At 37.0% G+C, this 16,624-nt stretch overlaps 1 protein-coding gene and 1 long non-coding RNA gene across 5 annotated transcripts in view; one reads left to right on the forward strand and one right to left on the reverse strand.

The window, feature by feature from the left end:
• The window catches only part of LOC123938910, a 78,907-nt gene extending 62,871 nt beyond the window's left edge, over window positions 1–16,036 (forward strand). Inside the window, exon 3 of the long non-coding RNA XR_006817787.1 lies at window positions 15,901–16,036. This is a non-coding gene — a long non-coding RNA (uncharacterized LOC123938910). The remainder of the gene's footprint in view (window positions 1–15,900) is intronic.
• The window catches only part of BTBD8 (BTB domain containing 8), a 107,334-nt gene that overhangs the window by 66,500 nt on the left and 24,210 nt on the right, over window positions 1–16,624 (reverse strand). For 3 of the 4 annotated variants that reach the window (XM_046000587.1, XM_046000577.1, XM_046000569.1), the window contains exons 3-4: window positions 13,420–13,655; window positions 7,143–7,260 (exon numbers count right to left, since the gene is read on the reverse strand). In XM_046000587.1, coding sequence (XP_045856543.1) covers window positions 7,143–7,260; window positions 13,420–13,655 — 354 coding nt within the window. Of the gene's footprint in view, window positions 1–5,686; window positions 5,809–7,142; window positions 7,261–13,419; window positions 13,656–16,624 lie in introns of those variants that run through there. The other variant, XM_046000605.1, reaches the window with a different exon arrangement.

Raw genomic sequence — 16,624 nt, forward strand, 5'->3', positions numbered from 1 at the left:
TTTCTAATAGTCTGCTGACTTCCCTCACGGAAGCCTATGAAGCTACTACTCAAGCTTCCTTCTTTCCTTTTCTCCTTCCATCACGGTCAAATCAACACTGCAGTTTGACAGCTCCTTCAGTCGCCTCTGGATTCCTTTCCATGTTCTCTCACATGCATTTACACTATCAAATTTCTTGCAAGTCTAACCCTCATCCTCATGTCTGCTTCTCTGAAGATCTGCACTAACACAGTATGCTATTTTCATTTAAGTAAGATTAAAAGCATATGAGACTTAAACAATCGCCCTGTCTTTCGGAGAGAAAATCAGAAAACTTTCCTACTTAATTAGGATACAGGCCCCAGTTTGAAAAATAATGCTGTAAGGGGTGCCTGGGTGGCTCAGTCAGTTAAGCATGTGACTCTTGATCTCAGCTCAGGTCTTGATCTCAGGGTGGTGAGTTTAAGCTCCACATTGGGCTCTACACTGGGTGTGGAGCCTACATTAAAAAAATAAAAGTTCTATAAATGGCACTATGTATTAAATATCTTTGCCAGATTTTTCATTTTCCAACATACCAAAAACCATTTCCACCTTTTGATTAAATTTAATCTCAACTGACAAGGCTGCTTCTGGCTGTGTCAAGATGCCCTAATTTCCCCTTGCTCTTGCTTTAGTACATTGCTTGCTATTTAATACTTCCTGATATTAGCTGAACTAGATTCACTACTCCAGGCAGAATCATGGCCTGGATTACTCAGAGAAGCTCTAAAGAAGGAATTTTTTTACTAGGACTGTTTTTTTGTGTGTGTGTTTTTTTTTCCTTTAAGTACTCTTGCTCCAAGAATACTTTCTAAACTTTTAGTTCCATATAACTAAATAAAGGTTAAACCCAGGGTAGTGAATCCAAAGTTTTTAGAGTTGTCACTGTCACCCACTGCACTTCTTTGCAAACATCTTACAGAACATAAACTTTAAAAAAACAAAGAGCTTTTTCTTAAGACACCCACTTTGGACATCCACTGACTATAGCTTTCATAAGATTATCTTTCCTAAGTTAAAAAATTATTTGTAAAGTGTAATGGATGCACTATTTAGAACTGATAGTTTTTGGTTAATTAAAAAAATTGAGAGAATTTTAAAAATTATTTGTGCACATCATAATCATTTTATAATGACTTGAAAGTAAATATGGAAAAGTATAGCATAGGAAATAAAGTCAGTAATACTGTAATAACCATGTATGGGGACAGTGGTTACTACACTTTCTGTGGTGAGCACTGCACATGCATACTGTATAAGTTGTCGAATCACTGTTTATGCACCTGAAACTAATATAATATGTCAACTATACTTCAGTTTTAAAAAAGTCATTTTGATGAGCATTAAAACAACTCCAGAAATTCCAAATTATATAGGTAGAAGCATGCTAAAAGTTCTATACTCTTTATGGGGAGAATACCACCCATATTCACTTGATAATGACCCTAACTTCTTGCAGGAAATTAGCAGTCTCAAAAAAAACCTCTCTACCCCTAACACTGAACAATCCTTTCTCTTTTGAAATTTTTCAAACTGTTTGCTTGTTTTCTTGCAGCCAACTAATCACTGACAAATATACCTGAAGACCAGTTAGAATGTCTCTCCCACTTCCAAAAACTTTATCTTAATAAAACACCTGCCAATTATTAAAAAACACATATGCATTCATTCACAAATCTTTCACCATAAAGCCAATCCCTTTTTTAATGTGAGCTTACTGACTAGTAAGTAGTCAATAAGCTCATATTATTTCTCATAAAAGATATATGTAAATATATACTTATAATGTCTAATTTAAATTTTTCTAAAATGAAGAATGAAATCTAAAACTTTTGTGAAGAAACTTAAGCACAGCATCATTTTAAATTTCTATAACTTCCTCTCAAACTTTTATATTGTTCATCTATACTAAATTCAATAGCAATTTTTAAAGTGTCACTTTTTTATTAGATCTTCCCATTCACTTTATCACTCGCTGGAATGATAAATTTTTTTTTTTTTTAAAGATTTTATTTATTTATTTGACAGAGAGAGATCACAAGTAGGCAGAGAGGCAGGCAGAGAGAGAGGAGGAAGCAGGCTCCCTGTGGAGCAGAGAGCCCGATGCGGGGCTCGATCCCAGGACCCTGAGATCATGACCTGAGCCGAAGGCAGCGGCTTAATCCACTGAGCCACCCAGGCGCCCCATGGAATGATAAAATTTTTTAAAATAATTTTTTTTAAAGATTTTATTTATTTATTTATTTGACAGACAGAGATCACAAGTAAGCAGAGAGAGAGAAGGAAGCAGGCTCCCCGCTGAGCAGAGAGCCAGATGTGGGACTCGATCCCAGGACCCTGGGATCATGACCTGAGCCGAAGGCAGAGGCTTTAACCCACTGAGCCACCCAGGCACCCTAAAATAATTTTTTAAAGAGTTATTTACTTACTTTAGAGGGAGACAGCATGAGAGGGAGAGAGAGACTCTCAAGGAGACTCCATGCTGAGTGCAAAGCCTGACTTGGGCTCGATCCCACGACCCTGAGATCATGACCCGAGCCAAAACAAAGAATCAGAGACTTAACCGAGTGCGCTACCCAGGTGCCCCACATAACTCTTTCATATTTCTTGCATCATTGGTTTATTTGATCTTTCATTAAGTTATGCTATAAAAATAAGTTAAATGGCATTACGTAGGTTTGGGAATAACCCAAGTGACTCTTGGAAGACACAAACTCAACGACAGGAATGGAAAAGTGTACTTACACTAGAGAAGGGCCTCCTAAGCCTTGACAGTTCTGCCTACTATGCTGTTAGCATGTTCTATAGAGAATATCTAAAGAGCAGTTTTAATCAGGTTCAGTTAAGGAGCCACTACTGCAGGTGGTTTGTCTCCTTTCAGGCACCCAGAGCCTTTAGCTTTGGTTCCCCACTGCAGCATCCCTCAAATGGTGCCTGCGGCACCAAGGAATTTTATCTCTTTTCCCTCTGTTATTACCACATCAAACCTCACAAGTGGACAGGGCTGACCACTGATCACTAATATTAAGATTTAGTGACTTACTCTATTGCATGGTAATTTGGAATTTTATTATCATTTCATTAAAGGCTTCCTGGCAATCTGAGTAAGACAGTAAACTTTTTCTATAAAGGGACAGATGATAAATATCAAGCTTTACAGGTTACTGTTGTATATGCTTGTTTTTTGTTGTTTTATATAAAAAGAGGGCAGTAACCAGATTTGAGCCATAGTTTGCCAACCTGAACTACAAGGTCAGGTACAATAGGCAACAGTGTGTCTCCTTCCAGATACCTAATACATATTGATAGCAACTAACATTTACTGAAAGCTTACAGCATGTCAGCTATTGTGTTTTATATTAACTGATTCAATCCTCACAGCCATCATATGCTATAATTACTATTATTATTTTCCTAGATAAAGAAATTGAGACTTGAAGACATTAAGCAACTTCTCAACTATTCCATAAATAGTGGAGTCAGAATCTAAACTCAAAAAGACTTACTTCTGGGGCCCCTGGGTGGCTCAGTGGGTTAAGCCGCTGCCTTCAGCTCAGGTCATGATCTCAGGGTCCTGGGATCGAGTCCCGCATCTGGCTCTCTGCTCAGCGGAGAGCCTGCTTCCCTTCCTCTCTCTCTGCCTGCCTCTCTTGTGATTTCTCTCTGTCAAATAAATAAATAAAATCTTAAAAAAAAAAAAAGACTTACTTCTGAATTACTAAACTATACACTTCTGAAAAAGCTTTCAGCTGAACATGTAACTGATTAATACTATGGCACAAACCAGAACACTGACCTCCTGACTGATTGCCAATCTGTGCTAAATATTCAGAAAAAACCTACATTTTAAAGGGGAAATTGAACACTTTAACTCAACAAATGAAAGCCTAATGGTATGAGATGACGCACTGAAATGAAAAGGTATTTTGGAAAGGCTATCAGATTGTCAAGGCTAAAACCAGGAATCACTGCCATGCTTTTTCAGTAAAGCAGCCCAAGAAAATCTTAATTATGAAACATGGAAGTGCCACAAACAGACATCTTAAAAATGTAATAGATTCAATTTCTCTCAGGGAAACACTACAATAATGATGCCATAAAATGGGAGCTCTGCAATAGAATGCATCAGGTATGAACTTAGGATGACAGGACAAAATAAAAGAAAACAGAAAGGTACAATACCCAGATGGTATTCATCCCGTGATGGAGAACAATTCAGGCAGGAAAGTAATGTTACAGAGGTCTACAAAAGAGCGTAATGCATAGTAGTGTCCCAGGAAACAATACTCAGAAAAGGAGTAACATTACTAACAAACAGGATCTCTGTTTTTATTTTAACCTCACTCTCTCAAATAAGAAGAGCTCTCCTCATTTCTCCTTTGAGTAGAAGTATTGGAGATAAACAAGGACAAATATGTGGGAAGAGTGAAGAATATGCTTCAGAGGGGAAAAGGCCTGTGTAGATGGAGAAGAGTAAAGTAAATGTGACTTTTCCTGGAGGTAAACTTATGTCCCATCCTTGGATTGGGGGGAAATGCAAGTGATTCAAACCATATTTCTCTGCTTACTCCACATAAGTGCATACAGGTTGTTTCTACCATCTACACAAAAGCTTGTTATCAAAGGGCTATTGCCTGGATGATAGTAGCAAACACCTACATAGTCCTTTAAAGTAATTTAATCCTCATAATCACCCCATGAGATGAGTACTTTGAGAATATCCATGTTTGATGAGGATGTTAAAGCAGAGAACGGTTAAATGACTTGCCCAAATTCACAGAGCTGAAAGATGATAGGATTAGAATTCAAACCCAGGCAGAAAGGCTCCACACACAGTTCATACACTCTTAACCACAATAACTTATACAATAACTTCTTTGTTATACAATAACTTCTTTGGCTTAATTGTGCCACCACAAGGAAGTAACTGGCATCAGACTGTATTGCAGCATATCAAGGGCTCCAGGCATTAAGCTGGGGGTCAAGATAAAGACTGGACAGAGTTAACTGGCAACAGGAGAGATAATCTGGGAAGAACCAGGTAACGTGTACATTTGTGAAGAGAGAGCATGAGAGAAAGACAGGGACTCAAGAAGAAACTACCTCATTACCCCAGCAATTTGGACATATTAAACTAAGCAAACTGAATGGGTTATAAAATACAACCCTAATGTGAATGTAATTCTGGTCATAAATTCTGGTTTTTATGAGTATCTTCACTGATCTTTCAATATATGAGTACATATAATTTAAAAATTACAACCGTCATATCACAAATGGATTTTTAGCCACATCACTAGGGTAAGTGATGACACTGATCATTTCGAACAAGAAGTAATTCAGAAAGTTCTGATGTTGGGCTTTAAACTACATGACATGAATGTGTGTCTTCTGAACTACTGACATAATTTTCCTTAAACTGTATAATAATATTATGTACTAAACATAGATTTATTCAAGTTTGGACTATGAAGGTAATCTTGAGATTTAGATTCTGCCATTGTAGCTCATATAAGTGTACTAACAAAGTAGAAAAACTTAAGCCAGATCTTCTTGGAACATATGCTCAGGAAATTGCCTTTCTAGTTAATATACACTTATTTTTTATAACTAGGTGAACAAAATAAACCTGAAATGTAAGCAAGAGCTCTCCTGGAATACAAACCTAATATTCTAGATCCAGCTCCTAAAACATAGTCCATTGTCAGGCAGTACACAGAGAGGCCAAATATAGACACTGTTTGAGGATATATTGCAAATGATCACAAAGTCTTGCTTCCCTGTATGACAATAACCTTAGGGATCTATGAGTAAAACTTTGGTATGATGCCCCTGTAGTTTCAAGAAAAACCTGAACACAAAATAAAATTAAATTAATTTCTTAAAACAAAACTGCATTGCCCCACCCTCAAAAAAAAAAAAAAAATCAAAGAAGTAAACACACACACACACACACACACAATTTAAGAAATATATATCCACAATATGGAAAATACATTAATGGATCAGTATTATACCCTATATTTTACTATATATAATAGAGATTTCATAAAAATTAGAAAAATGTGCATATGTGTGTACTTACGATTACAAAATGCATGTACCCAAGAGAAAAGCTCAAATTCTGAATGGTAAATAGTCTGACTGAAACTGGTAATCCTAGAGTTTAGCAATGTACTGTTGTCAATTAACTGGCAAAGCCAATATGATTTTTGAAAGCATAAACATCACTACTTTTGGCATGGTAGATTCCTGTAATCTAAACCCACTGCTAATTTCATTAAGACTGTGTACCCTTGAACCTAGAAGATTGGTTCTTGCCATTGCAAGTAACCTGGTTCTTCCTTTTCTGGAGCACCAGAATAACTTATCAACATTCTATTTGAAACACAAAAAGAGGGAGGAAAAATACTGGGTTCCTCAGTCTTCTGGTTCCGTTTCTTATTCATTGTGAAGTCCAGCTGTACTTCTTTCCCTTGAGTTCCAAAAAAAAAAATCTGTATTTATTAAAAATTTTTCTTCTTTTAAACAGATTTTTAGCTATTTGCAAAAAAGAGTAGGCTTTAATTTGAAATCTAAAAGACTAGAATGTCTAAGCAACCCAATTCTAAAGCATAATAATGGTTTTTAAAAAGTACATTGAAATATTAAGCCTTCTAATCAATGCTATTCATAAGAATATCTATTCTGAATCAAAGACTTCGAGCCAAAATGCATCCAGAAAAAATACATGTCATTATGTAGAAATAATCATTTTCAGTACTATAATGCCTGGAAATTAAAAACTGCATTTAATTATATTTTCTGTGACAGTGGCTTTCAAACCTATTTTAGGCAACAGAATATATTCTTCTAATGAAACCTTAGATTCAAGTCCAATACAAAGCAGAGATTTACTCTAACTGAAACATGCACACATGTGAGCCTGGGTGAACCTGCAGGCAGAAAACCCTGCCTGATGTCCATCCATCCTCTTCCCCTGTCACAGGTCTGCTAAGGCATCACCATGAAACCCCTGTGATTTCTGTGAATCAGCTTGAAAACCACTGTGCTAAGAAGAGACAACCACCCGTACAAACTTCATTTTCACAACCAATACACCAAATCACATGCCTATTTACCTGTGAGCTTTAAAACTCTTTCCATCAACATAAATAGCAATATCTGGGCAACAGTGTTTCACGTAAAGTTTCAATAAATCTTCTCCTAATTCAGATGCAGGATCCAAGTCATAATTATCTTTAAAAGAGATAAATAGTTTCTTTATTATAAATATCCAAACTGCTTTATTATAAATATCCAAAAAACTTGTGTTTTAATATTAACTAGAGGTTTTTACACAGTTATCTTGATTAGCTACTAAGAGAGAACAATCATAACTACAATATTTAACTGGTAAATTCAAGATAAAACAACATTAGTCTATTTCTTGATTTGAAATATAAATTTCAACTTAATTTAAATATAAATAAACCTTTTAATATAGATTTGCAGTTAAATATAGTTAATATTATTACAAAATTATATACTAAAACTGAAGCCACTTCATGAATATCAGACACAGGAAAATAGAAAATTTTCCAATTTTGATACCCTTTTTCATTACCTAATTCCTTCCTATTCCTGTTCATGACTTTTTGGTGAAAATGACATCTGAACCAACAGATATTCAACTAAAAGCAATGGGATTTATGGAGCACTTACTGAGTTTAGTACTACATACAGTATAGAAAAATTAAAAAATAAATACTTTTAAAAGTATCTCTACTTCTAAAGATTCGCCATTCAGAAAGTGAGAAGAAAAATATAAAACATGTTCATATTAAAAAAATTACTATACTGTATATCATAGCTTTGTCAGTCCAGAAACCTTGGTTAGTACATCTGCTCAGAATCCGTCACTGGGGACAAATTCCCACCAACCAAATTTACACATTTATAAATTTATATATTTATAAACCACAATGTCATCATTGGCTCTAATATCAAAAGAGATCCAGAATCCAACCAGGACTCAGTATCTCCATGGCTACCACCCCAGTCCAAGCCACCATCACCTCGCATCTAGATCTCCACAATAACTTCCCAACACATCTACCACTTTTAAGCCCCACAGAAGCATGTTTTAAAAATGCAATATAAATCATGATCCATCTCAATTCAAAGCCATATGGCTCTCTCCATTTTTTTTAATAGTAAAAGTCAAGGTCTTAAAATGGCTTACCAGGACACAACATCCAGCTCCTCACTATGCAGGTGGTTGGAGACCAGCCCGAGCTCTCCAACCCTGGGTGGGGGGTGGGGGCACAGCTCTCCAAGGAATGCTGACAGGGTGAAGACTGTGCCCATGACTATTACCCCGCATAACAGGATAACCCTTAGTGTCAGAATTGAATTGCTGTATACCCAATTGGTATTGGAAAATTAGTTGGTGTGGTGGAAAAAACACACATTTTGGTGTCAGAAGTGGTGAATGGAAAAAAAAACACACATTAGAGAAACTCCAACCTCAATGTTCCTCAAGCTGAAGTCATCATTCCACTCTACCCTAATCTTGTTCTGCTTATACTCCATAAGCCTGCCAAATAGTACCCTCTAAACTCTCCAAAGATGGAGAGTTTATGGCTTATAAGCCAAAATGGCTTATAAGATGACCACATGTCTCAAGATGGTTTGCCTGGGACAGTCCCAGTTAATGCCTATTGCCCCAGAATAATTATTGGCCACAATAATAACTCTGCACTTTTCACTCTTTCAAAAGTATCCCAATTTGGACAATAAGAAATAAGGTCATCCTTTATACAAGGCTTTCAATGATCTGGCTTCTGCTTATATATCCAGGCTCATCTCTCACTTTGACTATTCTTGTCCCCTGCTCTACCCCAGTCCCACAACAAACTATTTCCAGCCTTCAAAATTTGCTATGTGCCTGAGTTTTCTCTGCCTCTAAGCAAGTTGTCTTCTTTGTCTGGAATACGTCTCCCCTAAATTATTTTTGCCTGTTTAACTCCTGCTTTTTTTTCCCCCTGAGATTCAACTCAAACATCACTCCTTTCATGTGGCTTTGTCTGAATGCTAACTAGGTCCAAGTAAAATGTACCTTATCTGTGTCCTCATCACACTCTGGGCTAATCCATCTGACTATCTCCTCCTAGACTGCAGGACACCAATACTATCTGTTTTGTTCACTCTTAAGCATTCAAAACCTAATTTTAAAATGTGATAATTAGGGGGCGCATGGCTAGCTCAGTCAGCAGAGCATGTGATCTTGGGGTTGTGATTTCAAGCTCCATGCTGGGTGTAGAGATTACATAAAAATAAAATCTTTAAAAAATATATGTAATAATCGGAATGGCATTCCAGGAACAAATAGGAAGTGCAAGAGCATAGAGGTGAGAAAATACAGTTCTTTGAGGGAAATGTCAAATAATTCGGTAAGACTAGAGTTCAAGGGGGTGGGAAGGGGTTGTGAAGAGAAACAGCAGCAAAATTCTAGGTAAGAGCCAGTACACAAATTCCCTTATGTCATGGGAAAGAACCTGGAATTTATATTAAGGCTATGGGAAACAACCAAAGAATTTTAATAAGGGGAGTGCTATGATCAGATCTGCAGTTAACAAATATTGTTATACACGGTATAAATGGAGGGTGGTACAATGAGAGGCCTGGCAACTAGCTGGGGTGCAAATGCTCAAGAAAAATTGCAAAGACCTGAAATTAAGAAATGGCAGGAGGATAAAGGAGAGAAGTATTGGCTTAGTTGTTAAGCGTCTGCCTTTGGCTCAGGTGATGATCCCAGGGTCCTGGGATCGAGACCCATATCAGGTTCCCTACTCAGTGGGGAGTCTGCTTCTCCCTCTTCCACCCTCCCTGCTTGTGTTCCCTCTCACACACACACACATTCTCTCTCTGTCAAATAAATAAATACAATCTTAAAAAGAGAGAAGTATTTAAAATATTTAAGAAAGGGGCACCTGGCTAGCTCAGTGCAAGAAGCATGAGACTCTTGATCTTAAGGTTTGAGTTCAAGCCAAATGTTGGGTATAGAGATTATTTAAATAGTAAATGAACTTAACAAAATACTAAGGAGACAAATCAATGGATATGGTCATGAATATAATAAAGGATAAAAGAGTAACTGAGTAGAATGATAAGAGATAAAATTCACATCACAGAGCACTTAAGAACAGATTAGGATGGGAAGCAGATGATTAAGTCAGTCTGGGACAGATTAAATTTTGAGATATTAAAGGTATATTTAGACAGATATGTCTAGTCAGTGGTAGGATCCAAAACTCAAAAAAAGAGGAGAAAACCAATTAATTAAGGGGTAGAAAGATAATGTGCCAGTGAAGGAGACAGAGGAATGGCCAGGAAGAAAAATCAAGAGAGCAGGCAAAAGAACAGGGAATTTCAAGGAAGGTGACATTGACAGTAGGAAAGCTTACAAAAAAGTTAGTAAAATCCAGACAAGAGTCTGCTTAAATTGGTAAACATGTGGGTCTTCCATAGGGGAAAGGAGAAAGTAGTTAAAAAACAAGGAGTTGAGGGGGAAATGAGGTCTTTTCACTTACATCTGCAATGTGTTTGGCCACTTTTAATGGGCTGCTGTGGGGCTGTGGCAGAACTATAGACAAGAGACAGGAAAAATGAATACTAAATATCAGCTCAGCCAACTGCTATATCTGTGTGGCCTTGAGAAAGTCCCTTATACCCTCTTAGAGTTCTCATCTATAAAAATCAGCCTACAGCCACTTATTTCTCAGAGTTGTCTGAGACTAAATGAGATAGACTATATGACTGTATCTACTTCAAAGCCTAGAAGAGACACACACATTCACCATAGTTAGATGTTAACAAATATACAACAAGGATTCTAAATCAGTTTGGTTATTAAATCAGTTTAAATCAGTTTGGTTATTATTAATATTGTTGTACTAAATATCAGTAATAAAATCTTCTAGTTAACAGATACTTTGATATACATTCAATTGTGCTACAATGCTTGTTTTGAAAATATCAGTTTGATCTAACACAATTGATATTTTAGGGAACAATCTGAACATGATGTGAAATTTTCATCTGCTTATGTGCATTTCACTTCCTTGCAGCTTATTCACAAGAAACAATAGGTCACTGCAAAAAACTATACCCAGCTGAATGGAGCCATGTAAGAATACATAAAACATACACAAACATCTTAAACATCTACCAGATACCTCAGTTAACTGCATGTTATAACCTATATCCTCCATATCTGGTGTTATAAATTTCCATCTGATTTTACATAACCAACTGTTAGGAGACCATTTTCTATGAAAATTTTTGTGTTTCTGTATGAGGCAGAGCATACTTTCTGGACAGAGCATTGGAAAACTTGAATAAAGAATGATTAAAGGGGCGCCTGGGTGGCTCAGTGGGTTAAGCCGCTGCCTTCGGCTCAGGTCATGATCTCGGGGTCCTGGGATCGAGTCCTGCATCGGGCTCTCTGCTGAGCAGAGCCTGCTTCCCTCTCTCTCTCTCTGCCTGACTCTCTATCTACTTGTGATCTCTCTGTCAAATAAATAAATAAAATCTTTAAAAAAAAAAAAAAAAGAATGATTAAAGAACAAACATGCTTTGGAGGCTAGAAATACTGTGAAGTTCCAGAAAGATTTACAGATTTTCTTCCCCTCAAAACCATTTCTCTGTACTCTAGGGTGTTGAAGGTACCTTCCTCTCCCTTTACCAAGGAAGATTTATTTACCTTCCAAAGTAAAGACCCCCCTCCCTCCTACCCTATTTCCCTCTCTCTATTTCTATCAGATCTACCAGTAGCCTATGAAAATCTCCTAATTTTAGTATTCCTCTCTTATGGTGCCTTACCACATCACATGCAGGGTAACTTCAGGCCCTCACCACCAAACTTTGCGGGGACTGTTGGTTGGGAACTTGCACTACGATGCTCTATAAGTAATAATTAAATTGAGTCTCCTGCTAGAATATCTACTATTATTGTATCTCTATCTATATCATCTATACTTATATCTATATTTATTCCTATGTCCTTAACATCCTCCTTCTGCCAATTTACAACAGTTCACAAGCTGCAACCCTTCTCTTTTTTTTTTTAATACATAATACATATAATGTATTATTAGCCTCAGGGGTACAGGTCTGTGAATCACCAGGTTTACACACTTCACAGCACTCACCACAGCACATACCTTCCCCAATGTCCATAACCCCACCACCCTCTCCCTTCCCCCCTCCCCCTGGCAACCCTCAGTTTGTTTTGTGAAATTAAGAGTCTCTTATGGTTTGCCTCCCTCCCAATCCCATCTTGTTTCATTTATTCTTTTCCTACCCCCCAAATCCCCCATGTTGCATCTCAACTTCCTCATATCAGGGAGAGCATATGATAATTGTCTTTCTCTGATTGACTTATTTCGCTAAGCATAATACCCTCTAGTTCCATCCATGTCGTCGCAAATGGCAAAATTTCATTTCTTTTGATGGCTGCATAGTATTCCATTGTGTGTGTGTGTGTGTGTGTGTGTGTGTATATATATACATATATATAAAATCACCTCTTCTTTATCCATTCACCTATTGATGGACATCTAGGTTCTTTCCATAGTTTGGCTATTGTGGACATTGCTGCTATAAACATTCAGGCACATGTGCCCCTTCGGATCACTCCATTTGTATCTTTAGGATAAATACCCAGTAGTGCGATTGCTGGGTCATAGGGTAGCTCTATTTTCAACTTTTTGAGGAACCTCCATGCTGTTTTCCAGAGTGGTTGCACCAGCTGCTGCAACCCTTCTGACACTATCTTCAACAAGCAAATTCAAGTTCTTTTTCAAGGTCAACTACCATATTTATTGTAGTATTTATGTATTTCTTAACAATTCAATGTGTAAAACCATACCATTTTTATTAGATTCTTATCTTTTTAAAATGTGTCACAACAAAATTGTCAGTAATTTTTCTGTGTCATGATAAAAAATAATGGTGATTTTTATGCTACATGTTGTTTTTAAGTAATACATATATTGTGTTAAAACAGAACTGAATCTATAGTCTGCTAAAGTTTTTATTGGTGTGGACTAGAATAAGGATGATGATGACATGCAGAGGCTTAAGAGGAGAATTGTGAATTTATTCATAATAACCCCATCTCCAGTTATTTGGGAAAACTAGGAGTTGACTATAGTATTACTTTCACTTACCAATAAAAAATTTACTTTCACTTACTTTTATTACATTTACTTTCATTTACTTTTATTTCATTTACCTATAAAAAAGAAATCAGTAGAATTGATTTTTGAAGTATGTTTTTCTCCAATTGCATCAGAATATAGTTACTTTCATGGCATTAGAATTTTATAAAAATCCACCAAAAAACTGCCTTACCATTGGAAATTAAATTGTCCTCTCCATCACTGATATCCTCAGGAACTGCAAGCTTCAGAAGAGAATAAGGAGATGACTTTTTATCTAAGAACTCTACAGATGATCTTCCATCATTATCAGTGTACTTTCCAAAACTGAAGTCATGCTTCTTTTGTGGTACTCTCCTCTCTACTATCTTTTTCCTAAGAATTTCCTCTTCATAGTTTTTTAGGCTTCCATTTGATGAATATACAATCCTAAAAGAAAATGTAAAATATTAATGAAAATCATGGTGGTGATTCTTCAAAACTAGTTTCCCAAGCCACAACTGATAAACTTGGAATAGAAGGAATGTCTTCTATACCTAATAAAGAACATCTATGAAAAACCCACAGCTAACATCATATCTAATGGTACAAGATGGAAAACTTTCCTTTTAACATCAGAAAGGATGCCTGCCTATTATCATTACTTCTATTCAACATTTAACTGGAGGCTCTAGCTGGGAATTAGGCAAGAAATAGAAATAAAAGGCATCTGGACTGGAAAGGAATAAGCAAAGCTATCTCTATTTACAAATAACAAACTTGTATATAGAAATCCCTCGAAATCCAACCCAAAACCTATTTGTTACACAAGTTCTACAAGGTTGCAGGATACAAGATCAATATGCAAAAATCAACTGTATTTCTAAATACTAGAAATCAGCAGTCTAAAACAAGATTAGAAAATAGTACTATTTACAATAACATCAAAAAAATAAAATACTTAAGAATATATTTCACAAAAAAGCGTAAGACTTGGGTGGCTCAGTGGGTTAAAGCCTCTGTGTTTGGCTCAAGTCATGATCCCAGTGTCCTGGGATCGAGCCCTGCATCGGACTCTCTGCTCAGCAGGGAGCCTGCTCCCCCCGCGCACCAACCCCCCCCCCAGCCTATCTGCCTACTTGTGATCTCTGTCAAATAAATAAATAAATAATTTTTTAAAAAAGCATTAAGACTTGCATATTCAAGAGATATAAAAAACAAAGCTGAAAGCAATTATATAAAGGCAAACACATTGTAGATGACTTAAGACTGTTAAGATAGCAATACTCTCTGAAATGCTCTACAGATTCGATTCAGTGCAGATCTATCAAAACTCAACTACTTTGCTGCAGAAACCAAAAAGTCAGTCCTCAAATTCAAACTGAAATGCAAGACACCCAGAATAGTCAAAACAACCTTGACAAAGAACAAAGATGGAGGATTCACACTCCCCAAATTCTAAGCTTCCTACAAATCTAAAGTCATCTGTACTATGTGGTACTGGCACGAGGATAAACATAGATTAGTGGAAGAGAACTACGTGTCTACAACTACATATACAGGCATTGGACAACAGTGTTGTGATACTGTGATTTATAACATGAAATATATATTTGGTCTTTGTCCACTGTTCCTGGCACATATCTCCTAAAACCCTTGTAATTTCCTATGCAAGAGTTATATAGACATTTTTGCTATAATCCTTAGCTTTGTTCCCAGTTCCTGAAATAGCGCCAGAGGGCTAGAAGTGGAATGGATGGCTTTTCTTAGCCATAACAAGCCCTTTGAACCACAGCAGAGTTTACATTAATGAGCTAGGTGACATTTGGAAAGTTCCCAAGGACAGGAGCTGGTTGGCAAGAGTTTGAATTAATTATCAATGGCCAATGATTTCATCCACCATGCCTATGTAACAAAGCCTCCATAAAAACCTTAAAGGATGGGATTCAGTGAACCTCTGGGTTGGGGAACACATGGAGGAGCTGGGAGAGTGGTGTACCCAGAGAGTGCATGGGAGCTCCACACCCCTCCCCACATACTCACCCTTTCCATCTCTTCCATCTGGCTGTTTTTTGTTTTTTTTTAAGATTTTAATTATTTGAGAGAGAGAGAGCACATGAGAGGGGAGAGGTCAGAGGGAGAAGCAGATGCCCCACTGAGTGGGGAGCCCGACGTGGTACTTGATTCCAGGACTCCAGGATCATGACCTGAGTTGAAGGCAATTGCCCAATCAATTGACCAACCCAGGCGCCCTCCCCCACAATCTGGCTGTCCTTAAGTTACATCCTTTTATAGTAAAGCAGCAATCTCATAAGTAAAATCTTTTCCTGAGTTCTGTGAGATCTGTGTTCGAACAAATTAATTGAACCTGAGAAAGGAGTCATGGGAACATTCAATTCACAGCTGTTTGGGCAGGAGCACAGGGAACACCCTGGACTTGTAACTGGCATCTGAAAAGGGTTCGGGGCAGTCTTATGGGACTGAATCCTTAACCTGTGGGATCTAATAATATCTCCAGGTAGTGTCAGAATTGAATTAAATGGGTAAGACACCCAGCTAGTATCTGGAGAACCTCAGAGAATTGCTTGGTGTGGAGGAAAACTCCCACACATTTGGTGACCAGAATGGACAGAAGTGAATTATTCTATGAGTAGAGTATTAAAAGTAAATGCACAGTAATGTTTTTCCTTTACAGGTGTCCAGACAATCCAACAGGAAAAGAACAGTCTCTTCAAAAGATGATGCTGAGACAACTGGATATCCAAATACAAAAGAACAAAGCTGGATACTAGCCTCACAATACATACAAAAATTAATTCAGTATAGGTGAAAGATCTAAATGTAAGAACTAATAAAGTATACATGGGTATAAATCTTCATTACCTTGGATTAGGCAATGTTTTTTTACACATAACACCAAAAGTACAAGTAACAAAAAAAAAAAGAAAGAAAGTGAAAATCATAGAAATTATAAACTTCTGTACTTTCAAAGACACTATGAAGAAAGTTAAAAGACAACTCACAGAATGGGAGAAACTGTTTGCAAATCACATACCCAATAAGAGACTTATATCTAGAACATATAAAGAATTTTAAAGTCCTTTTACATAGAACAAAATGCATTTTTTAAAGATTTTATTTATTTATTTGACAGAGAGAAATCACAAGTAGGCAGAAAGGCAGGCAGAGAGAGAGAGGAGGAAGAGGCACCCTGTCAAGCAGAGAGCCCGATGCGGGACTCGATCCCAGGACTCTGAGATCATGACCTGAGCCACCCAGCTGCCCACAAAATTCTTTTTTGAAAATGATTTTATTTATTTGAAAGAGAGACAGAAAGTGCATGCACATACACAAGAGAGAACATGAGCGGGGTCAGGGTAGAGAGAGAAGCAGACTCCCCATGGAGCAGGGAGCCTAAT

The sequence above is a fragment of the Meles meles genome, chromosome 1 (genome assembly GCF_922984935.1).
Source record: "Meles meles chromosome 1, mMelMel3.1 paternal haplotype, whole genome shotgun sequence".
Taxonomy (NCBI): Eukaryota; Metazoa; Chordata; class Mammalia; order Carnivora; family Mustelidae; genus Meles; species Meles meles.